The sequence below is a fragment of the Mycteria americana genome, chromosome 7 (assembly GCF_035582795.1).
Source record: "Mycteria americana isolate JAX WOST 10 ecotype Jacksonville Zoo and Gardens chromosome 7, USCA_MyAme_1.0, whole genome shotgun sequence".
Lineage (NCBI taxonomy): Eukaryota > Metazoa > Chordata > Aves > Ciconiiformes > Ciconiidae > Mycteria > Mycteria americana.
The window spans coordinates 1,983,227-2,007,734 of NC_134371.1; the positions used below are offsets into that span (position 1 = coordinate 1,983,227).

The 24,508-nt window shown below is 55.1% G+C and overlaps 1 protein-coding gene across 5 annotated transcripts in view; it reads left to right on the top strand.

Annotated features, from left to right (window-relative positions):
- KCNAB1 (potassium voltage-gated channel subfamily A regulatory beta subunit 1) overlaps nt 1-24,508 on the top strand; it is a 75,967-nt gene that overhangs the window by 33,702 nt on the left and 17,757 nt on the right. For all 5 annotated transcript variants that reach the window (XM_075506767.1, XM_075506770.1, XM_075506768.1 and 2 more), the window contains exons 2-3: nt 16,259-16,302; nt 22,623-22,660. In XM_075506767.1, the coding sequence (XP_075362882.1) occupies nt 16,259-16,302; nt 22,623-22,660 (82 nt within the window). The remainder of the gene's footprint in view (nt 1-16,258; nt 16,303-22,622; nt 22,661-24,508) is intronic.

The following is a 24,508-nucleotide window of genomic DNA, read 5'->3' on the forward strand; positions in this document are numbered from 1 at the left end:
GCGTCGTAGCAGGGTTAGGCACAAGTTCCAGGTTCGACGGGTCTTTGTCCAGCCCTCCGAGATCTGTAGCACCAGAGGACAAAGACGCGTCAAACCTGGAACTTGGGGGCTGGGTACCACCGGACGGCGACTGGGGAAGCAGTGGATTAACCTGTGCACAAATGCGAGGGAGAGCTCCCTGATCCTCTCTTATTCCTGGAAATAACTTGATTATTTCCAGATAATAACTTCCCAGATTCAAATCCTTTAGGAACTGCAGGATTTTTTTTTTTTTTTTTTTTTTTTACAAGGATAACGTAATTCCCTCAGGCATTCGAAATTCTGCACTTTAAAAGCATCGCTGCAGAATGACAAATATTTTTTTTCTTTTCCTCTCTCTCGTCCTCGGGTCCCACGGCTGACGCAAGGCGGCGGGGGCAGGAGAGCCGTGGGCTGTGCACCCCTCCAGGATGCCGCCGCTGGAACGGGGACCCCCGGCAGAGCTATTCCCCCAGGAATGCCAGTGCCGGCGCTGCCCCTGCTCCGCATCCCCCCCGCGCTCCCCGAACAGAGACGCGGAGCAGCTCTGGGAACAGGGCCGCGCGGCCGCCGCCCTCGCGGCAAACTCTCCGCGAGCGTTTCCGTTCCGGCTGCGGGCAAGAGGCCGCCGGGGCAGCGTGTGGCCCCAGGGCCCGGCTGCAGCCCGGGGCAGCGGGCGGCTCCGCTCCGGTGCCGGCGCCCGGGCGGCCGGCAGACTGCCTCTCGGCCAGGCTCGCCGGGAGCTCGGGCGGGAGGGAGGGAGCGGGCAGGAGCGTTGCACGCGGGAGCCTCATTCATGGCGCGGATCCCACGCGGGGAGGTTGAACACGCCAGCACGTCTGCCAGAGCCCCGCGCGGCAGCCCCTGCGCTTGGCTGCGGCCCATCTATTTTGCCTTATCTACATTTTAATGCGTCATCTGCAACTTTTCTGAGGACGCGGCCAAAAAAAATTCTGGGGAATTTCAGCTGAAGCGACCACCTACGCGCCCGGTGGCCCTACGAGTACGGGCGATGAGTTGGAAAGCGTGAAGAGAGCCAAGAAACGGGGGCCAAATGCCATTTGGGCGCCTGCTTGTCCCCTCGCGCTGGCCACGCCTGGGCTGGCTGCCCCTCCTGCTGCGGAACTGGGGTTTCCGCTGCCCAGCACCCACCTCCGAGCTTCGCTGCAGCTCTTTTTCAGCTGGCCAATGCTGCCCTGTTTTGCCTCTGCAGCTATTCCACTAGCAACAGGGGCTTTTTTCCCTATTTTGTATCATTGACCTAATAGCGTCACTGCTGCGGCGGTGGGGATAGTCACCAACTGCCCCAAATCCCGTCTGACTGCGGCGGGGACCACAGGGCAGCCAGCACCTGCCTGTCGCTGCAGGAACCCGGACGGGAGGGAAGATGCTCCGAGGAGCGCCTGGGACCGTGCCGTCCATCCACTTCCACTCTGAAATAGCCTAGAAAAGCGGCGTTCCCCCCGGCGCACCTTCACCACGCTACTGCGGCTGCGCACGATTCAAATCAAAACCTATTTTATTTTTATAACGTCTTAGGTAGAAGAGCTCACAAAGCGGTTTGCAAAGCAGCAAACACAAGCACAGTCAAACACTGCGAGCGTAAGATTGAACGTTAAAGCAAATTTAAGAATGTATGTGCTCAACCAAGGAAATAAATCCGTGTTTTCAGCTCACTCAAGTATCTGCTGGGCGATCTACGCTGGTCCAGCTTCTGCTACAGCTTTGCATGTTTGCCTATGCTCCTTATCATTTGAAAATAGAGTTAAAATTTCCTGAAATGTGACGCTTTGCATAAATGTCAGTACTTCATCAGAGCCAGGAGTACCTCTGGCATTGCCGCAGCTTTACGGCTTGATGCTGTCCTTGACTCTTGCCCGCGCGCGGAGCCGTGGCTCGGATGCGGTGCCTCGGTCTGAGCATCCGAAGGTCCCATGGCCACGGGCTGCCGGGCGCGGGCACAGCCGGGCACTGCGGGCACAGCCGGGCACCGCCGGCACAGCCGGGCACCTGGGTCTGTCCCGGCTGGGGGTGTCTGGTGGGTGGTGGGCGAAAGCGCCTGCGCCTGGCCTGCCCCGGCAGGGCTGAGCTCGCCCCCAGCCTGCCCGGCACTGCGAAACGCGGGTTTCCCAGAGGAAACCCCAAAGTGGCCCGGTCCCCCTTGGCCGCTGCCGGGACGCACAAGTGCTGCCGGGGCCGCCGAGCTGCTCCAGCGTGCCCGTACCGGGAGGCTCGGGTGGTCTCTCAACTCGTATTAGGGTGAAACAACTTCCATTTAGAAACGGGGAATATTTCTGCGGGACAAACAGGAAGGCAGCTGGCGTTAGAGGAAGGAAAGGTCCTCACTAGGACTTTGGTTAAAAATCACCACTCTTGCTTTCCAAGGACTGAGGTTTCAAACCCCATCCTGTAATAAGCCATTTTGTAGACGGAACGTGACGCTGACTTGACAGGCAGTGGAAAGCATCAACAGAAAGCAGCGAGCGCGCCTGGCCAGGCATTGCCCTGCTTTTTGTAGAGTTACCCCAAATGAAGCGGGGTACAGTGATTTGCCCCTGCCCGGAGCCAAAGCTGGCTGAGGATGCGCCGGTGCCCCGGCAGCACACGGACCTTCCTCGCTGCGTTCTCTCTGCACAAGGAAACGGGTTTAAAATACATAAAACAGTGCAGTTCTGCATCACCGCAATTACTGCTAATATGGGCGGTAGTTTAGTGGAAACTGCTGTGCGCGTTGTAAAGTGGTTTTTTAGCAAAATGGGAGACGGAAACCATTATTTTTCTCTCTTCCCATCCACACTGCTTAGACGACCTCCCGCCATCGGAGCTTGCTGAGGGGCAGCTACTGCTTGTCTCAAATCTGCAGGTCTTTTTGAGCTGATGAGGCAAAATGAAATCCAGCCTTAAAAGCAGGAAACCACTCAAGTTAATTAAAGACGAGAATTAACACCTCCATGTTGCCTCACCCTCAGTTCGCAGCAAGACTAAGCCGCGCTGGGGGCTGTTGCAGCCCGATGAATCGTGACAAATAGCATTTACGTGGCTCTGAGATGTTAGGAGGAGCCGAGCACCCTTTGGGGAAGCGGTTTGCATCTTCTGCTGGGGAGGCGGGGAGCTCCAGAGCCCGAGCAGATGCCCACAGGTCACCTTCGAAGCTCGTGAGGAGCCCAGGAGATGGTGTGTTTTCCCACAGCACTCAGAAATATCTGGGCGTCTTTGCTAAGCCCGAGCTGTACCGTCTCTCCTCGCTGCTCTCCGGTTTGGCGTTGCCAGGCTAAGGACGCGTCTGCGCGCGTGTCCCGGGAGAAGTTCAGAGGAGCAGAAGCCCCGCAGACGTGGTCGGTGCCGGAGGGGGAGGTCCCTCCAACGGCACAGCTCCGGGAGCGCCCGAGGGAGACACGTCACCCAAAACTTCCGACAATTTTGCACCAGGAAGGCTCGGGAAAGGCTCGGTGATGGCGGAGAGGAGAGCTCGACCGGGCAGGAGGGGGACGGCCCCTCTCCCTCCTGTCCCTTCCCCTCCCTGCCACGCCGCGCCGGTTTGCGGAGGGCACCCCGATGTTCTCCTGGCGCGAGGGACAACCCCTTCCCCGCTGGGCACGGCCGGGGGGTCCCGCCCCACCTCGCCGGGTACCAGCGGGGAAATTTGGGGAGCCACAGCTGCCCCTGGTTGCCCACTGTAATGCAGGGGATGGGGTCGGGGTCTGCGACCGCCACCAGCCCCCGTTGCTCAGGGGGTGCGGGGCAGCTCTCGCTGCCGTTCGAAGGGGGAGAGGAGCGGGGGGTAATTCGGAGGGTTCACGAACGTGGGAAGCGGCCGAACCCGCGCGGGTTTGGACGGTGCGAAGCAAGCGGAAGCGCTAAGGCCGAGCACGGCTCCGAGGCCTGGGCTTACGCTTTGCTGTTCCCCCTCTGCAGGGCACAGGCGAAGGACGTCAGATGTGCCGTAGCGGGAGAGGGCAACTGGAAAGGGTCTCTCCTTTCGTCAGGTTTTTGTTGTTACTTGAAACAGCCTCTTTTTTTCAGGGAACAAATTACATATTTTATTCATTTTTCTGTGCGGAAGGGAACGGTTCTGGAGCGCTAATGGGGATGTTTCTAAGCAACGTTGTTTTCCCACCGCCAGCTTCAGGAACAGTGACTTTTTTTTTTACATTTTTGTAGCAATAAGCCAAACCGTCTGCAGTTTATATGCAGGAAAACCTTGTCATGGTTTCCCCGGTTTTGCTTAATCGGATGGGGGGGGGCCGTATCACCACCCTGGGGCTCACCCCACACCCGTGAGGGTGGGTGCAGGCGTGCGAGGAGGGCTGCGCCGTGCCGGGGTGCCCCAACCCTGCCTCCTGGTGCTGGAGGTGGAGGACATCCCTGAAGACACCTGCGGGCAGGTCTCTGCACCCGAAGATGCGGCCGAAGCCTCTCCCAGGGGCCGGCTTTGTGCCCTTCCCCATTCCCTCTGCCCCACTCAAAGCCCCTCTCTCCCTTCCCGCCTCCTTCCCCCATCTATTGCTCTCTGCATGTTTTTCGCACGCCGGAATACTTAGAAATGCCTGGGGAGCGCCGGGTTGCGCCTCCCCCGCACGCCTCCCTCGCGCCGAGGCCATCGGCGTGGCCGTGGGCGCTGCGGCGTGGGCGCCGGGAGCTGGCAGCGCCCTGCACGGGGGGCGAGCGATGCCCCCGTGGGCCCGGGACCCCCACCCACCCTCTGTCCCTGGCAGCCCCCGGGGCTTGTGAAGCAGGGTCCTGGGGGTCACCTGCCAGCGGGGCTGCTTCGGTGGGACCGGTCGGCGCAGGATCCTCCCCTCAGTTTGGTGTTTCTGGTAGAGGTTGGCTTCTGTGGGCAAAAACACCGACACAGAGCGATGAAACTGGGGTTGGAACAAGCAAAAAACAGCATTATCTGATTTCTGTCGAGCTCTTCTAAGCCTGATGATTCTTCTGTGGGTGTGGAGTCGAAATGTTTTAGTCATTGTATGTGTTATTGCAGAGATTTTATTTAAAACTTATGTTTTTCCTTAGAAAAACCTCTCACTCTTTCTCTCTCCCATTCCTGATAGATAGATAGATAGATAGATAGATAGATAAATGGATAGACAGGTAGATAGATAGATAGATAGATAGATAAATGGATAGACAGGTAGATAGATGGATGGATAGACAGATGGATGGATAGATAGATGGGTGGATAGACAGGCAGATAGGATGGTTATCCTGATCCCATTGTACAGATGGGAACACTGGAAGCATGAGGATAAGCTTAAAGCAGGGTCTGCTCAGCACACCTCAGACTGAAGCAAAGCTGCTCGGCAGCTTCGTCTTCCAAGCAGCCCAACCGTCGCTTACTGCTTTAAGATCTTAAACTCTTTGTTTTTAGCCTCCACCAAACATAAGGCTGGTTTGGGGATATTTCCAGGCTGGCTGGACGCAGGGTGGGGGAACTGTCAGCACCCAGAGCTGTGCCCGGCTGGGAGCCCGGCTGGGGTCCGCTTTAGCTTCGCTGCAGCACGATGCAGCAGGTAAGCTCAGCCTGGTGTCAGACGCCGGGCGAGGTTTTCCCCGTCCGTGGAGGCAGATGGGTCGGGATTGAACGGGAGCCACGTCCCCTTCTGCAAACCAGCGGGGACCTGGCAGGGTTACGGAGGCAGAGGCCGATGCAGGCTCGGACACCTGACGGTGCAGCAGCCCTGCCCGGCGCTGGGAGGGGAAGATTTGGGCTGCTTTGGGCGTGTGTCGATGGAAGTGACCAAACCAAACTCTCCCCCCTTACGAACAACGAAGGGCAGCAGCGAAGCAAATCTCCCACCTGGATAACCGGGATGTATTTTCTTATAATTGCTTTGTCCCTGAACAAGAGGAGGGACCACGTGTAGGTTAATGAGGTGATTAAGCAGCACAGGTGGCTCAGACCATAAATCCCTGCCGGAGGGTGCTGGGTGCTGGCTTGGCCCCTGTGCAGGGGGCTTGTGGGGGGCCTGAAGCTGCTGCTGCTCTCTGGCTGTGTGCGATGGGAAGCATCTGGTACCCAGGCGATGCTCTGCCTGGTGTGCTGCGGCGGGACTGGAGGACTAATGGGGAAGCTTGCCGGAGAGAAGGGAATTACTCTTCCCCACTGCTTGTTGAAGTGCAAGGGGAAAGGGGCTTGCCTGCAGCAGGGCTGAGCGCTGGGGTAGGTGCTCTCTCTCTTGGGGTACCTGGGTCTGTGTGTTTTTGGGGCTCCCCTTGCTGGCTGTGGCTCTGGGGGGTGGGGGAAGCACCCGCTGGCAGTGACCGGGGCTGTGCGGTGCTGCCTGGGCACGGGGACCCAGCTGGGTGGCTGCTCGGGGGTCCCTGCAGCCTCTTGTTACGGCTGCCTCCAGCGCTGCAGCATTTCCTGCTGTTGACAGGCTCTCTTACTGATTCCCCTACGCTAGAATTAATTAAAAGTGAATAATTACAATTGCTTTCTGCCCTGTGCCACAGGAGACAAACACCATGCCTGCCATATGGCATGGGCTGCTTTGTAGATGTGTTTTCTCCCCTGCCTTCTCCCCCTTTTCTTTGAATTAAAGAGACTGCCAGCTCTGAATCTCCCCCAGACCCCACCGGGTGCCGGCGTACCACGCTGCTGCCTGCGGTGCTGCTGGGGCTGGGAGCCCTGCCAGCAGCGTGGGAGGATGCGGGTGTCTCTGAGTGTGGTTTTGGGGGGGCCCCTTGTACCCCAATGCCTGTGGGAGGTACCTGGTGCCCATGCAAGTGTGGGGCTTCCAATGCAGGAGCCGAGTTAGGCGCTTACTTAATTAAAGCCCTGTCCTGCAGCCTCCTGGGTGCACGGAGCCCGGCTCGGGGTGGGTTTGGCTACTGCTCGTTCCAGGGGAGACCGAGGTGCTCGCCCACAAAATGGGGACCTTCCCCTCTGCTGACACCCAGGCACCTCGCTGAGGGGTGCGAGGTCTGGGGCTGTCGTGAGGGGTGCGGGGCTGTGCTGTTACGTGTTGCCTCATCGGTGGCTAGTCGTAAAAATGTCACTGGGGCGGCTCTTTTTACCAAATCCTCTCTCTGGGCTCCTTCTGCCAGAGCCAAGCCTCGTCCTCCCCATGGCCCCGCTGCCCTCTGGCTTTCCTCTCGTTTCTCACGGCTCCCCGGGATCCCCATGCCTGCTCCTCCTGGGAGCTCTCTGCTCCAGGGTCAGCCCCCCCACCCCTAAAACATCCCTCCTAAAACTCGCACAGCCAGGCTTTGCTGCCAGGCCGGCCGGCTCAGCCGCGACGCTGCCCGTAACCCGGCTCAGAAGAGCAGGCAGGAGGGCACGGGGCAGGGCTGCGCAGGTCTCGCTGCCCGCAAGATCTATATATATACACGTATATATATAAATTATATATTCCTTTTGGTCTTGTTCAGCTCCGACTGCACTGTCGGCACTTAGCCTTCCAAGGAAATAATTAAACTAAAAGTTACCATAAAGGCCATTAAGGAGGCGTTGGGTGAGTGCAAGAGGCAAAATGAGGACCGGGGAATTTTTCAGGTCTTTTGCAGTCCTCGCTGCAGTGCCACGTTAAATGAGGTTTAGGCAGGGGCTAGGCTGGGCACCGCTGGCTTAAGGCAAGGACTGTGTGCTTCTCATCTATGTGCAATTTCACTTGAAAAGGTTTTCCTCAGCTTGGTGAGGCAAGCCCTTGACGACCATGGGATTATAATTGGCCACCCCCCATGTACCCTGTGAGTTAATTGGGACAGCAGCATCGCAGGCAAAGACTGGGTTTTTTCAGCCAGAAACGATTGAGTGTTACTTAAAAAGCTGGCTTAAGCAGAGGAGATCTGGAAAAGGCTTGCAAGTAGCTGTTCCAGCGAGAAGGCTTTCCTAACGGTGTAATGGAGGGGAACTGAGGAAATAAAAAGCTTTGGTTAAATACTCCAGAAACTCCCTAATAGGAAGAAACAGCGGAGCTTGCCAGAAAGGAGGAGCTGGCGGCTCTGGCGAGCAGGGCGATCGCTGCGGCCGGCCAGAAAGGGCTGTCCCTGCGGCAGAGGACTGGCACGGTACGCCCCGGCTGCACCCGAATCTCTGCCGGGCTGGATTTTGCAGGACGAGCCTAGCTGTTATGCATTAGAAAACAGGACCCCCCCCCCCGCCATTAGGCTGTCGTGGCTTTGTGCTTTGTGCCCCGGTCCCTGCTCAGCCTGGGCCACCGTGTGCCCGTTTCTGCAAGCTCGGGGACAGCCCGTGCAACGCCGACCTGTAGCAAGTTCCAAGTCCATTTTATAGAGATATTCTGTACGATGAACACTTACTTGTATTATGCTGTTACGTGCAGATTCGTGTTGATGAAGCGATAGCCGTGCACGTCCTGGGGCACTGCCGCTGCATGGGGCGGCTGGGAAAGTTGCAGGGTAGCTTGAATGAGGCTTTTAAAAGCAAAACTGGCAACTAGGGGAAAACTTTCCGACCGACTCGTAAGTAGTCTTTCTTCATCATTAGAAGAATGATTTCAGACTTGCAGGTAGCCAGCAATCTGGCTGGTTTATTCCCAGTTATTCCCATCAAATGTCCTTCCTGAGAAGGAGTTAAATGGGTTTACAACTGCTGCATAGTCAAATTATCTCACTTTTCATTGCCAAATATTCATCTCAACTTTAAACCTCGGGTTCTTGTCTTGTTAACCAAAATTAATGTTTTGGACACCACCTAGTCTTCCCACATGGTCACGTTACGAGGAAAAATCCCCTGGGAATGGATTTCACCCTCCTTTGTTCCTGAGACATGGAAAACTGTAATTTTTCCCCTGCATCTTTACTGCCAGGCTTTATCCCAGATGCCTCCCGTTGCTCTCATCACCCTTCTGTATTTCTGCAGAACACGTTAGTCCCCTCTTCTGCCTTTGCGTCGCTTTTTGACTTCCTGATGCTGAACCAAAGAGATCTTGAAGACAAAAGTTGCTGTCTTGGCCTTTCCCGTGCATGTCGAGCCCTGGCTCCTCAGACGCGTAACAAGCTCCTCTTACCCATCGTTCAAATCTGACACGTCTCTATCTAGCACTTGCCTTGGGTTTGCCCATAACTTTGCTCACAGCAAAGTGGCTAACAAGCAAAATGCCTTTTTTTTTTTTTTTTCCCCCCTAGCTTTGGGGAACTGAAGGCTTTTGCAGCCCTGAGCATGTACATAGGGCTGGATCCAGGCTGTGTTGGTGGTGGCTGGTCTCCACGTCCCTGCACCCACCCGTCTTGTTGTTTAACCACCCGTCTTGTTGTTTAACCACCCGTCTTGTTGTTTAACCACCCGTCTCTAGCAAAACAATTAACTCGGGCTTACTCAGCATGGCAGCCGGGTCCAGAACTAAAGTATCTTTTCCGAGTGTAGTTTCTCCCATTCTTAAACCAAGCTGCGTGGTGGGGTTTGGTTGTGTTTTTCCTCTCCATTTATAATGAGCAGCTGTGGTGGGACACAAGGAGCTGCGCTCGGTCTCCAGCCGGGGCTGGAGCTGCAGATAAGGAGTGATGCGTCTGCTGGAAACAAGGGGGACGGGAATGGGAATTAGTCACCGAAGCGAACCTGAGAGCGCTTCATGCCCTTGAGTCACAGGGACCTGATCATCGCTGCCCAGGCAGAGGCTCTGCTCTTTGCTGCAGGCTGGGAAGAGGCGGGAGCGGTTGAGCACAGATTTTCCAGGTCTCTGCAGCTGAAATAACCCCTTCACCTGCAGCCCTGATGCCCGCTCAGCTGGGGCACTGCCTGCCAGGCCACCAGGCAAAAACCCAAGCTCATCCCGGGCAAAATCCCTACACTACTGGAAACTGTGGCTCTGAGCCTGCTGATGATGGAGGAGGAAGATGAAGGAGCAGGCGCAGTGTACGTGCAGCTCTCTCCGCTAGCAAGAGAAAAGGAGAACTTGATTTCCTCGGTGCAGACCTGCCAAGTGGCAGAGGGATGGGTAACCAGCCCTGGGGCTGTGCCACCCATGCGGGTCCCGCTGCTCGATCTCTCCTTGCCAGCGGGAAGGTGCCGTTCCCTGCCGGCTGCGGGCTCCCGGCCCCGCAGGAACTGGGCTAACGCCTCCTTCCCAGCCCCTTCCCCGCCGGGGCCGTTCACGCAGGCTGCGTGGCTCTTTGCCTGGTGTTTGCTGGCATTTAGCAGCAGCGGCCGCTCCCGGAGGCTGCCGGTACGTGGATGCCGGTGTCTCGGAGCGGCACTCCCCACGTCGCTGCCTCTTAAACACCGCCAAGAACCTGCTCTCCCTTGGGGAATGGATGTGCCCTCTGCTTGGAAAAGCCTAGTCAAGGGGAACGTCGTCCCTTCCCGCACGCTGTTTTGGTACCTCGGTGTATTTTTAACAACATCCCTGAGTTGCAAGCTGTGGTTTCAATGAATCAGGCGTTCATCTCCTGCGCTCGCTAACCCAGCGCAATCTGGCGAAGCCGCCGGTGCTGCGGGGATGGCTGTGTTGGCTCAGACTCCCAGCTGTGCAGGCAGAGGAAATGTCACCCTTGGCTTGCACCAGGAGAAGAGCTATGTTAAACCAGGGCGCGAGGCTGGGCTCTCGGGGGCTTTGCGTCCCCGTGCCTTTCGCTGTCCCCTGCCCTGTTCAGTCCTGGCCACTGTGATAGGGTGATACCTGCTCCCTGGAGAAGAAAACTGGAAAGATTTAAAATTAAATTTAAAATACATCTTTCTTAGAGCTACAAAGAGCGGAAACAGTGTGGTGCATCCCTTCACAAAATAAGTTAGTGCCCTATGGCCTGCAACGTGCTGAGCGTGGCTATATTTATCCTTTATTAAAGGTTTCGGTGACCCAGGTGCTTTCAGGGAGGCTGGCACAGCTCCTGCCGCGGGCACGCTGAGCAGGGCTGCCCGCAAAAACCCCCATCCTTCCTAGAGCCGGGGCTGCCGCCGCTCCCATGCGCCTTTCCTCACCCCCTCCCCTTGGGAGGCTTCTCCAGCGGCCAGCCTTGCCTGCCCTTGGCTCCGCTCCGCCGTAGCCCGGGGCTGGGCAGCACGCCGCGGTGGGAGCGTTCAGCTTCGGGCTTTGGTTTTAAAGAATTCAGGGGCGAGGCGTTGAATACCTACGGGTCTTGCTCGCGGTGCAAGTTTGGGATAAGAAAATGAAGGCGGTTTGAGGCTGGCACCTAGAAGCGTTGTGGAAGGCTGCAGCCGGAGGGACGGGGTCCTGTGCGGCCGCAGGTGGCCCAGGCGGCCGGGCACGGCCGCAGATAGGACGCTTGGTGCTTCTCTGCGCGTGGCGGGTTGGGCAGTGAGCGTGGGGAGCCATTGCTCCAGTTCTGCAAAGTGCAAGGGAAGCTGAACATCAGCAAGAGGAGAAGCAAGATACTGTGCTGATGAAAAAAACCCACGTATGTATAAGAGAGCCGGTATTTAATCAGCTGATTCTAGGTTAGGCAAAGCAATCCTGAGAGACACGAGGCTCTGGCGATGTCCTCTTTAATGGCTACTTTGTTCCTCAGCAGCTCTGACTTCTAATTTGAAAAGAGCTGCTTTTCTTCTCCTGGAAGAGTGATTAAATAGCATCAGCAGGAGCCTCCAGGAGCAGCGTCAGCGCCAGGTACCTGGGAGGCGGGCTGGGCTGGGCTGCGTGCTCCGGGCGGGAAAGGGCAGGGCTCGGAGATGGAACGACACGCACAGGACTCGGTTTCACGGCGGTGAACGGCACTGCTGGCGCGCAAGAGGGATGCCGGGCAGCACCGCCGGCGGATGCTCGTGGTGGTCCGTGGGGGAACCCCGTCTCCTCCCCGCAAGTGCCGAATAAAGACAGGCAGCCGGGGCCGTAACGCTGATGCGCTGACCGATTATTACTAACGAAAAAGATGCGTGAAGACGCCATCTTCCCCTTTCCTGCAGGGAGCCCTGGAGCCCGGCGCTGCGGCGGGAGGTGGCTTTGCCCGGCCACGGCGTGCCACGCAGCACGGCCCCGGGTGCGTGCAGGGAGCCGCGCTGGATGCGGGGCGGCGGGTGGCACCCTGGGTTGCGGGGGCAATGGCCTCCGTACAGCACCGGCCAGGCGCTTCGGCGTCCCCCGGGGAAAGCGCGTGAGCGTCAGCTCAGCAGTGGCTGAGTGCCAGTTCATACAGTTATTTTGGATTTCTCTAAAAGATCATTTCTGGCTTTGAAAACGTTGCCGAGAGCTTCCGCCACCAGCCCGAGAAAACCCGAGCTGTCCACAACACCTTGGGAGGGTGATGGCAGAAGCCCCCCTTTCCCCGCCGATAGCCCCATCCCTCCGCAGCCCCCGTTCCCTGCGCGCGAGGCGGGGGGGTCCCTGTGGAAGGGAACCGCAGCCGACCGGCGATGCTCTGCCCTGGTACCCGCGGGCACGGGCGCTCCCGCAGCCTGGCCCGGGAGGGATGCTCGGCCCACGCGCGGCCGGAGCAGCCGATGGCGACCGGGCACCTTGGGCTTCATCGGAGCCGGGGTTTGCTCGTCCTGCCGTCCCGATTACCGCCCCGGCCACCGCTCCCGGCGCAGCCGTCCTCGGTGCTTTGCACGGGCTGCTGCCGGTTCCGCTGCGGGGGGCTGAGCTGGTTAATAGTCTGGGACTTGGGAATTAGCGCCGTGGAAGCACAAAGGGCTTTTACTGTCCGGGGACTTAGAAACGGACCATTGATTCTACTTGGCAATCTTGCAGCTTCCAGGCGTGTGAGTCTGTATATGTATATGTGTGTGTAATATATCTGCACATATACGTACACCTGGAAGCTGCAAAATCAATGTAAATGTATACATATATATATTTTTGTTTGGTGGGGTTTTTTGGGGGTGGGATGGGGTTGTTTTTGGGTTTTTAGGGTTTTTTTTGGGGGGGTGGGGTGTAGAGGAGAACCAGGTCTCAAGAACTGTTGCTATTGCAGACCAATTACTGCTCTGCCCTCGGACCAGTACTCAGGTCAGCGGCCGTGCGCCTCGAAGCAGCGCGAGGTCCGCGTGTGGAGGCGAGCCACCTCGAGCAGGCCGAGGTTTTTAGCTGGCTTTGTGGCTCCGTGTGTTGACGTGAGCGCTCTGCTTTCCGGCCGCCCGCCCGTTAACTGGAGCGTGCGGTTAAGGGAAGCGCTCGCAGGCTGAAAACGATGGGAGTAGCTGGGGGCTGCGAGCGGGCCGTGCTCTCCAGGCTGGACCGCGGGCTCAGCCAACCTCCTCCTGAGCTGCTCAGCAGCTTCGGAGCTCATTTTGCAAGAGGGATCTTGCGCGGCAAAGACTTGGCGTTTTCAGCGTCGGCTCTTTACTATAGACGTAGAATTTTCCACGTACCGAGGTCATGTGCACGCTGAGTAAATGGCGAGGACAGCTTTGGAAATTCAAACGCGGTATTTCTGCCCAGCTTCGTTAGCGGACCAGACTCCGCAAAGAGCTGGTTATCGCTCTCCGGAGGAAAACCGGGTTCCCGTGTACATGTGCTTTACCCCCCATGGTCCCCGGCGTGCGGAGGGACGAGCGCTGATGTGGCTTTGGGGGACGGGGGACCTGCGGGGAAGGAGGACAGGGACAGCCAGCCGGCACCTGGGTTGAGACCCTGAGACAGATTCCGCTGCTGGGGAAGTGGTGTACCCTATAAATGCACGCAAACACCAGAGGGTTTCACTCACGCTACGTGTATATATGTATGTATGCATTTGTATATGCATATATATATAAAGGGGATGTATATGCATATATATAAAGGGTATGTATATGCATATATATGTATGAAGAGGTGTATATAAAGGGTGTGTGTGTGTATATACATATTTATATCTGTATTCAGCTCCATGGCCAAGCTGTGCCCTCGCAGCCGTGTGCCTGTGCAGAGACAGAGCCAGGCCTTGAAAGGCAATGAATAGCTCGGTGAGAAATAGGACTTAAAAAAAAACAACTCTTTTACAAAATGCACGTAAACTGTTTGGAAATGCACAGCAGCACTTGAGTTCTCCGAAGGGCAGCGTGCAGCGGGTGGGCCGTCCCCAGAAGCAACGTGGAAATCCCAGTCCCGGGAGCCTGGGCTCCTCTGGCCGGCCAGAAGGGCTGCAGCGCTGGCCGGGGCACGCAGCAGCTGCCGGGCACTGGCCTTTCCGCTTGCGGAGGGTTACGCTTTGTGCTGGCGAGCAGGGGACGATTGGCATCGCTTGTGCTATTCTGTGCACGGACGGGTTTTGTTACGCAGGGGTCCAGCTGTGCTTTCACTCAAAAAATAATAAAAAAGAAAAAATAGAAAAGAAAAAAATAAAAATCAGGTCAGTGCCTGCCCCAACTGTGCTGTGAGCCCGGGGGCTCGCGGTGCTGGAAATGCAGCTCTAGGTTTTAAAATATCTACTCGAGGACAAACCCTTGGCTCTGCTTACGTTTTAAATTCCCATTGGCAGCACTAAATTTTGGGTGCAGCGACGGCATGAGGGGCCCTGGGGAGGGGCGGGAGGGTGGGCACCCCTGCCCGCCGGTGGGGCCGGCTCCCCTGGTTTCCCTGGGGATGCCTTTGGTTGCTCTCTCACATGGGGAATTGTGCCATATGAGCAAACATCTGAAATGGCCACAAATCAAGCGTGGAAAAAGAGAAAGAGCTGAAAGAGCAGGGCACGACCTGTGCTAATGTCGGGTGTTTTGTCCGACTTCTTTCACCGTGGGTGAGCAGGGCTTTTTTTTTTTATTATTTGGCTTTAAATAATTCATTAGGAGTAGCAAAACGTGCAGCGATCGCGGCGCTCTGCAGTGGAAGGTAGATAGACGGTCCCCAAATTATACCTTGATCTGGCAAAAAAATTGCACAGCTCCAGCTGTAACGCAAAGGTTAAAGCGGAGGGCATAATTAAAAGGGTATTTCGTACTGGTTTAAGTTAGGGTAGGGGTTGAATGTATGGCACACTCCATGGCCTCAGGGCTAATTATCTTGTCTCCAGCCCGGCTCTGGGAGGTGGGGAGAAGGCGATAACTTTATCTCGCTTACGTTGAAAAGCAGCCGGCGTGCGGGATCGAGCTGCTGCCTCCCCTCGGGCTGGGAAATCGCGGGGTGTTTTGTTCACGGGGAACCCACAGGCTCGGGAGCCCCGGCGGTAACCAGAGCAGGGTTTGCTGTGATGGATGTGGATGTTTTGACAAGTCTGAGGATGCATAAAAAAAACAAGTGAAGCTGAACAAGGCGAATACTTTAATCGGTGTTACTACAATGAATACCAAACGATGATGAAAGTGAAGGGAATGCGTGTGCCTTACTCATGGGACCCCAAACGACATCAGATGTGAGAGACACCTGAATGTATTTGGGTGTATTCCCAGCCCCACGACTGCTCAGAGCTTCTTCTGCAATGGCCTAGGGAGGCAAAGGATGACGGCAGTGCGTCCACCCTTCTCCGAACCGGGCAGCTGGCGTCCCCAGCGAGGGAGAACGTGCCCCTTTCGGAGGAGAATGGATGATGTGGACAAAAGCAGGGTGTCCTCTTAGAATCATAGAATCATTAAGGTTGGAAAAGACCTTGAGGATCATCTAGTCCAACCGTCAACCCAACACCTCCATGCCTACTAAACCATGTCCCCAAGTGCCACGTCTACATGGTTTTTGAACTCCTCCAGGGATGGGGACTCCACCACTGCCCTGGGCAGCCTGGTCCAATGCTGGACAACCCTTCCAGTGAAGTAAAATTTCCCAATATCCAGTCTAAACCTCCCCTGGCGCAACTTGGGGCCATTTCCTCTCGTCCTATCTCTTGTTACCTGGGAGAAGAGACCGACCCCACCTCTCTACCCCCTCCTTTCAGGCAGCTGTAGAGAGCGATGAGGTCTCCCCTCAGCCTCCTTTTCTCCAGGCTCAACAACCCCAGGTCCCTCAGCCGCTCCCCATCAGCCTTGTGCTCCAGACCCTTCCCCAGCTCCGTTGCCCTTCTCTGGACACGCTCCAGCCCCTCAATGTCTCTCTGGGAGTGAGGGGCCCAACACTGAACACAGCATTCGAGGTGCGGCCTCACCAGTGCCGAGTACAGGGGCACGGTCACTTCCCTAGTCCTGCTGGCCACACTATTCCTGGTACAAGCCAGGATGCCGTTGGCTTTCTTGGCCACCCGGGCACACTGCTGGCTCATATTCAGCCGGCTGTCGACCAACACCCCCAGGTCCTTTTCCACCGGGCACTTTCCAGCCACTCTTCCCCAAGCCTGTAGCCTTGCATGGGGTTGCTGTGGCCCAAGGGCAGGACCCAACACCAGTCTTCTCTGCCTGCTGGTTTCCCACCAGGTTATTTAAGTTGTGCGTCCCTTGAGGGCTTAACAATATTTTCTAATTATTTTATTTTCTTTCTAGAAACCTTGGAAAATCTGGACTGAGAGTCTCGTGCCTGGGCCTGGGTGAGTAACCCCTGCAGCCGCCGCACGCACGGCAGCCACGCGCTGCCCTGGAGTAGTCAGTATGTATGTCGGTAAAAACACTGTGTGGTTTTAAAACTGTTTTTTTTTTTTAAAAAACACTGGGTTTTTTTCCTGTATGTCAGCAAAAGACCTGTGCTCTCCCAGAGCCCCGGGCTGTGCCCAGTCGTGGCTCGCGGCAGAGGCCCTTACCTGTGTCCACAACAGCCCCGTGCATCGGCCCAGCTGCTTGCCACGGCAGCAGGCGACGCTTTCCGCCCGTAGCCCCCCAGTGGAACTGTGCGAGGGTTTATGGCGTAAAATCCTTCCAAAACAGCCTGATCCCCGTGAGGGACGGCCCGCAGAGACCACATCCGAGATGTCTGTGAATGTCCCCAAGAGCTTTAAGTGTCAGAGCTCCGGTCTCGGGGGACGGCAATCTGCCTGGGCTGCGCGCAGATTTTTTATTTCGTTTTATCCAGCGTGCGTACCTTGTTATTTCCGTTCCATACTGATTTGAAAACTAAGGAATATCTCCTCAATGTTTTATCAATATTTTATCAAAAAGGGCGTCTATAAGCGCTGCGGCACCTATGTGCTGGCCCTGCAGGTCCTGCAGCCGTGCTGCGGCTCCTGCAGGCTTTAGTACGTTGCTGCGGGGTAAGAGTGTGTGCGACGGACCGGACGACTCCTGATGGCTTCACTCATGCGAGTAATTTCTTTGATGGCGGTTGAACCGCTCACATGAAGAATGCTTAAAGGTGCATATATATATATCTATATATATATGTATTAAAAAACCCAAACACTGTAGAAAGGAGGAGGCTGCTTTTCTCGCTGCGAGCACCTTGCTGTGGTGCAAGGCTGGGGCATCAGGAGCACGAAGCCCCCGGGGACGCGCAGAGACCCCCAGGGATGGACGCTCAGCTCTGCCGGGGCCCCTCCAGCCCCGCGTTAAGGGGGGGTCCTTGTTCCCCCGGGGGTCAGAGGTGCCGGCACGGGGAGCTGCAGGCACCGGCACATCTCGGTTGGGTGTGCTGGGCTCTGTCCCACGCTGCTGCCTCGGGGACGAGTGGGCAAAGGACCCGGGCAAGGACCCGGACTCTGCCTGCGTTTGGTGCCTGCTGTGGTGACGGGCACCCACCCCTTCCAGCTCCCCGCTCCGTCCCCGGCTGGAGCCGGTCGTGCTCACAGGGCAGGTGCCTGAGGGGTTAGCTCATTTTTTCCAACATGCTTTGAGATTTGATTTTAAAATAGAGTGGAATGTGAAAGTCACCCCGTATCACAAGTCATATAAATAAGGCCTATTCCGCCAAGAAGAGCTCTTCTGGCTAAAATAGATCCAGGCTTTGAAAGGAGTTGTCGTCTTATCTGGTGCAGTGATTTTATTTATCATCCTTAGAGTTTCACCAAGAGCTAATGTTGTTGTGGTGGAGAAAAGCTATGGGAAGGAAGTAGCAGCAGGAAAAAACGTTTTGCAGAGGTTTTCTTTAATTTCAAGCATGTGGAACTGCAGCAGCATCTAAATATATTGAGCCTTTGTGAGCGCAGCTGCGCGGGATGAGCGGGGGCTGAGGACGCAGCAAGTGGCTTCCGCGCCGGGCAAGGGCAGGGCTGGGGAAGAGCTGCTGGGCACCAGTTCGGAGCCGGCATCTCAGCCTGTCCCAGAAGCGGTGAGCCCTACGGCCCCCGGGGTGTGTGCAGGGATCGGGGAGGGGAGAACGGGAAAGCCTGGAATTCAGTTGCCGCCTTCTCTGGAACGTACAGGTATTTCTTCTGCGGCACAGCTTGTCCTCCCCTCCCACGGCAGATCCATCAGGTGTCTGCTTCGGGCCCCGTAGGCCTGTTCTAAATAGCTTCTCTTTTGCAGTTCCCTAAAAGATAAATGTGTTTCCCTAAACTCTCTGCAGCATGAAAATCTCATTTAAGGTTTACTAAAGTTTCTGAAGACTCGGCAACCTTCCCTAAAAGCCTTCCAAAATCTCAGCAAGGTGGGAGCGTGCTTCAGCCTGTGGTATGAAAAAGTAAGCGGAGAAGGACGCGAAGCAGGACGGAAATCAAAGGCGGGCAGTGCTAAGGCGATGCCTACCCTTTAATTACATCCTGCTTCTCCCAGCTCGCACTCTCTAATTAATTCGTTTGCTGGGTGCCGCTTGCAGCGTGACAAGCGTCGAGCGGGCGCAGGAGGTCAGAGGGGCGTGTTAGCAGCGTGTTTCACAAGCAAAGGCGGTGGGGAAGGGCTGCTGTGACGGCGGCTGAGGGTGCGAGCATCGCTCCCGGGTTGCTGAACCTCCCGCCGGAGCCGGGACCGTTCTGCTGGGCTGAGCTCCCCCGGGACCCAGCTCCTGCAGCATCCCGGCGCTGAGCCCCGCTCCGGGCTGGGCTTTCACCCCCTCCTTCGGGCGAGCTAAGGCCAGGCGAGGCTTTAATTGAGGAATCTTAATAGTTTAACCCTGGGCAGATGCACGGGCTGGAGCGAGGCCCTTTCTGTGATGCTGGCTCTGAAATGCGATTGCGATGCAGGGGGAAAAAATAAGGTCACGTTTTTCTTGTAGTTAATGCAGAGCGAATTCTGCCTGTGGAGGCTGCCTGTTGATTTTGAGAAAACATTAAGACAGCCTCCAATAAGGTGATTAGTCCTGACTCCAAGGACACGAGCAGCAGGATGAAACCAGTCACCCCAAACCCCCAAATCCAGTTCAATGTAAAAAGCACAGAAGAACCTTTCCCAAACGAGCGGTTCCTGCAGCCACCGGCGGGATACCCTGCGCTCGCAGTTGGGCACAAAAATAGACGTTTTGTGAGTAGAAAGGGGTCGGCTGCTGCTTTGCCCCTTGGCGCTTTGCTCTGGAGAAAAGCTTTTGCAAACCCGGCATGTGAGAGAAGCCCAACGCCAAACGTCCGCTGGCCCGGGACGACGGCGAAGGGGTCGATCTGCGCCCAGGTGCCCGCAGCGTGCAGGGCTGAGCGCTTGCTGGTCGCTCGAGCGCCCGGTCAGACCCGCGTGCCGGATCTCCGTGTGGCATCGTCCTCGCCAGGAGCAAGCAGGGATAAAATTGGACTGGCAGGAGGCGAAGCCTTGGCTTTCAGCCAGGAACCCTTTTTTTTTTTTTTTTTTTTCCCCTGCAGAGGTGACACATCTGCTGGCAATGACATTATCGGGGGGTGAATTTCGTATCAGCAAATAACCCAGCAATAATCGCACCTTGCTAGGCTCTGGGTTGCGAGGGAAATGGAGCCAAATCCAGTTTTAATACAGAAATTCCTCTGTCGAAGGTGAGGATATCCAGCTGGGAAATTGCTTTGCAGTGCGAGGGAACGACGTGACGGGCGAGGGGCAGGCGTGGGAGGTCTATCTGCCACTGCCAGGCTGAGTCGTGGGGGGACGCCTTTACAACCAGCGATTGGGACAGACAAGAGAAAGACGATGTCTTGGTAAGGGGAAAAGTAATGATTAAAAAAAAAAAAAAAATCTTTCTCTAGTATATTTTTCTTCCAAAATACTCCTGTTGGCTGAGGTTGTGAATCATCCTCGGTCGTTGTTTGAAATGCCAAGTGCGCCTTGTGCTTTCTGGAGTGATATATATATATATATATATAAAAAATTTTTTTTTTTAATCGGAGTTGAGCAGCGGGCGCCGTGCTGTGCTGCAGCCCCGGCAGCGGCCCGGCTGCTTTGGGTGCGGGCACCCACTCACCCCCCCCAGCGACTGCCCGAGGGGGATTCGCGTGCTGCCTTCCCTGCTCCGGGCTCCGCCTGGGACCCGAACGGCGCGTCCCGCTTTCCCGATTGCATCCGACGCGTTAGAGATCACCTTGCTGAGCAAAAACGCACCTCCCTGGCTGGTTTTTGCAATTATCCAGGAAAAAAATACCCCAAGGATTCCCCGCCCGGGTGGCCCCGATGACGCTCGCTGCTCAGGGATCCCAAGCCCCTCGGGTCCCCCCCGCCGGGGTCTGGGAGCACGGGAGGGACACAGGCAGATCCAGGGCAGGTATGCCCTGTATCGCATATATTTACTACTTATATTGAAAGAGCTGAAGTGCTCGTTAGCCTTACGTGAGCCATTCCCGGCTCTCGGGCTGCTCTCCACGCGCCCAGACCCCTGAGCACGTTGCCTCTCCGTGACGCTTTGCCGCTCGGTGAGGCACGGTTCGTGTTTTAAGGTCGTAGTCGCCTAAATTCGAGAGAGGACGTGCAATCCACAAAGTGCATAATAAATAATTCCTTTTCTTCTCACCTGCGCTGGGTACCTGTATGCATACTTAAGCCAAAAAATCGCTTTGGGATAAACAATCTCAACGCATTTTTCAGGAGAAACGCATTTTAATGTATTCCTCTAAAAATAGCACTTCTGAAGGTTTAGCATGGAAATTGGGCTTCATTTGGATTTTTTTTTTTTCATCTGCATCAAGAAGCTTAATGATAAACTGAAACCTATTTTCATTTTTATCTTTATTGGGCAGGAGCAGAGCCTTTTGCTCCAAGGAGAAGAGAAAGTGCCTTTCCTGAGGTCTGTGGCCAGCAAGGGGTAGCAGGGGCAGGGGGCCTTTGGGCTCAGCGGGTGCTGCTGTCGCCCAGTTATTGCCCTTAGAGAGAGCAGAAGTAAATGCAAAATTAGTCAGAAATACGCGCGTTCTTTGCTCATTTTTTATTTCGGCAGCATCAGCTGTGTTACGCACTTCTGACCTGTGAAAACTTGGTTTTTCCAGAGCTTGGGCTATTCTGCAGGAAATCAAGAGTTTCAGTGTAAATACACAGGAAACAGGCGTCTTCCAAAGTGACTCTCTTTGTACTCAAAGAAACGTGACATATAAAAAAAAAAAAATATTCCGATTAACCTTTTTTGAGGGAAAGAGCAAGATTCTCGTAGCGGAGCCGGCTGCTCTTGGTTTGTTTTCCACCAGGGCTGATGGGAGCGGCTCGCGCGGCAGCGGTGGGCGCGCTCTTTGCTTTCTGACGCCTGCTCGAGGTTCAGCTTCCACGCTCGCCGTGAGCGATGAGCTAACCGATACATTTTTAATGAAGATGTGGGAGCGCTTACGTATCCGTTGCACCAGGCCCTTGGCAAGTGCGAGCAGGCAGGGAGCACTTGATTTTTTTTTTTTTTTTTTTTTTCCCCCTCCTTAGCAGCATTGGAGCCCGACCCTTCCCTGGCACGGCGATCTCTCCTCCGTCATGCCCAAATCGCACTGAATTTCCCAGCTCGGGGCCTGAACCCTTCTTCCCTCTTTATGGAGGGACAATATAAGGCAGAATTTTAAATTCTGGAGGATTTTGCGTGAGCCACGTGAGCTTTGACCCACCCGTGAAACGAGGAACGCGTCGTTTTATACGTAGCTGGCGCGTAGGTCTTAAAAAGCGTGGGGAAAAGTTGTGCTGTAGATCAAAGTGACGCCGTGACAAGCCGGCAAAAGGCAGCGGCGATGTCCCAGCCTCCTCTTCTGCGCCTGGGCATCGCTTTCCGCGGGGCGCTTGGTAAGGTCGGATAGGGAGGGCAGGAGCCACGTCTGCCAGGGCGAGCCCGTGCTGTCTGCTCAGGGTCCCCTCCGGGACCGGTGCTTCCCCAGCTCTCTGCCATCTCTCTCCTCCAGTAGCTTAGGAAATATGTATTCCTAATACATACACGTATGAAATATATATAGAAAATAATATTCCTATAGCTTAGGAATATCCAGTTAAACCCACATACTGTTTCCACCACAAGATTTTTTTTTTTTTTGAAGCAGTGGTCATAAAGAAATAATGCCCCAAGTTTTTCCTAATTTTTCCCTTTTTTCAGAGTCTGCTGCCGAGTCGAAACTGCAGCTACTCTTTGAGCTACTGGAGAAAGCACTGCTCCTCGGCTGCGCTGGGGTCGGACATCGGCTTTAGGGAAAAGTCCCCTGCGAAAAGTCGCTTTGGATGGGTTTTAAATACTTCACGTCAATAGAAATACTTCTAATTTTTTTTTTTTTCTAATTTCAACTTGTATGGTGCTAAATGCTGAAGCACAAACTTAAGAAGAGCTTCATTCCCCAAATGATGTGTTTTGGCAGCACCGTAAATTTTTTCCAATTTTTCAAATTGAAGCTTTGGAAAACGAACTCAGTTTTGCAAAGAGCTTCAGGTTCCAATGAAACGGTGTATTTTGGCAGCACAGGATCTTACTGGCGCTTCCCCGGGCGCGTTCGTGTGCCGGTCTCCGGTCGGGGACGCAGCAGCCTCTGAGCCAGTTAACCCCGTTTTAAACCCCTTTAATCCCAAGGAGCCTGAATTTTGGTAGAGGGAATTTTTGTCAGCACAAACCTCTCGTAGTAACAGATTATTTTGTTCTTTCTAGGGACGTGGGTCACTTTTGGAGGTCAAATCTCAGACGAGGTAAGTAGCGCTTGGTATAAGTATAATGCAGGAAGTAAAACCCAATATGAGATATTTTTAAATGAAACCATGGCTACCGAAATCAGAGGAGCCTGTCCCTGCACGAGGAAACGGCAGAGTTACTATGCAAAGCAATACAAAGTTTGCGCTTCTGCTACAAAAAACCTTAATGAATCTGACATTTCCAGAGATCAACTTTAATAAAAACCCCATCTATCCCTTAAAGCGATCTTCTTCTCCTCGCTCTTTGGAGCGATATTTCCGTCCTTACCATTGGCAGTGGCACCGTTCCTGGAGCAGAAATTGGAAACTATTTTTGCACCACGTATGTAATCAGCAACAGTCATAAATACAGGCAGGGGCTTGGCTTACAAGGAGCTGCCGGATGATTTATTTTTTACATAATAAGATGAAACAAATGAAAATGAGCTTGGGTTTCCTACGCGCTCTTGCCCGTACCAGATGGCTCTTAATCTCGGTTAATAATCCTCCCGAGTGCCGGGCAGCACGTGGGTTTCCCTCGGTCTCGGGTATGCTGCGGACACTAGCCATCGAAAGGAGAGCAACCTCCCGGCAGCCTTCCCTCTAGTACTGTGGCAGAAACCCTAAAATAACGTTTGCAGAAGGAAAATGGCCCAGGAGTCTGGATTCAAAGTTTTTTTGCTCAAGTCACTTGGTCTTTGGTGGCAGCGGATGACCGAGTCCATTCCTGTTTCTTAGCGTTGCAGGCTGAAGCGAGATGACTTGTTTCGATTGGGAATTTGTTCCCTGGCTCTCCTGCCCTCCTTGTTTAGAATAAGTCAATGCAAAATGTTCATGCATGGAAAAAGAGGACTTACACACAGCCCCGTCCGTGGGGGATGCCCACCCTAAGGACGTTGGCCGGGCGTGGGTGCCCTGGCCGGGCACCCTGAGGGAGCGGTGGGGCTCCCGGGGCTTGATGGGCATCACATGAAATGACCTTCAGCTGTTTAAATACCTGGTGAAGGCTGCTGGTGAACTGCAGGGCAGCCTGTCGGTAGCCAAAAACCATTAAGCCCTTACCATGGAAATACCCTTTCTGTACTAAACTCCACAGATTTGCAGAGTATCTTCTATAACCCTATTAAATTCTTGGCTGCTTTCCTATTAGAAAGCCCAGGACTTTCCTATGAGAAGAGATTAATTCCTCCCAGGATGAGTCAAAGTGGCATTCCTCAGGGGTCAGTAATGGGACCGGCGCTGTTTCACATCTTTGTCAGCGACGTGGACAGGGGGATCGAGTGCACCCTCAGCCAGTTTGCCAATGACACCAAGCCACATGGTGAGGTTGACATGCTGGAGGGAAGGGATGCCATCCAGAGGGACCTTGACAGGCTTGAGAGGTGGGCCCGTGCAAACCTCACGAAGTTCAACAAGGCCAAGTGCAAGGTCCTGCACGTGGGTCGGGGCAATCCCAAGCACAAATACAGGCTGGGTGGAGAATGGATCGAGAGCAGCCCTGAGGAGAAGGACTTGGGGGTGCTGGTTGATGAGAAGCTCAACATGACCCAGAAACGTGCACTCACAGCCCAGAAAGCCAACCGTCTCCTGGGCTGCATCAAAAGAAGCACGACCAGCAGTCAAGGGAGGTGATTCTCCCCCTCTACTCCGCTCTCCTGAGACTCCATCTGGAATTCTGCATTCAGCTCTGGGCCCCCCCTCAATGTAAGAAGAACATGGATCTGTTGGAGAGCGTCCAGAGGAGGGCCACCAAGATGATCAGAGGGCTGGAGCACCTCTCCTATGAAGACAGGCTGAGAGAGTTGGTGTTGTTCAGCCTGGAGAAGAGAAGGCTCCAGGGAGACCTTCTAGCAGCCTTCCAGTACC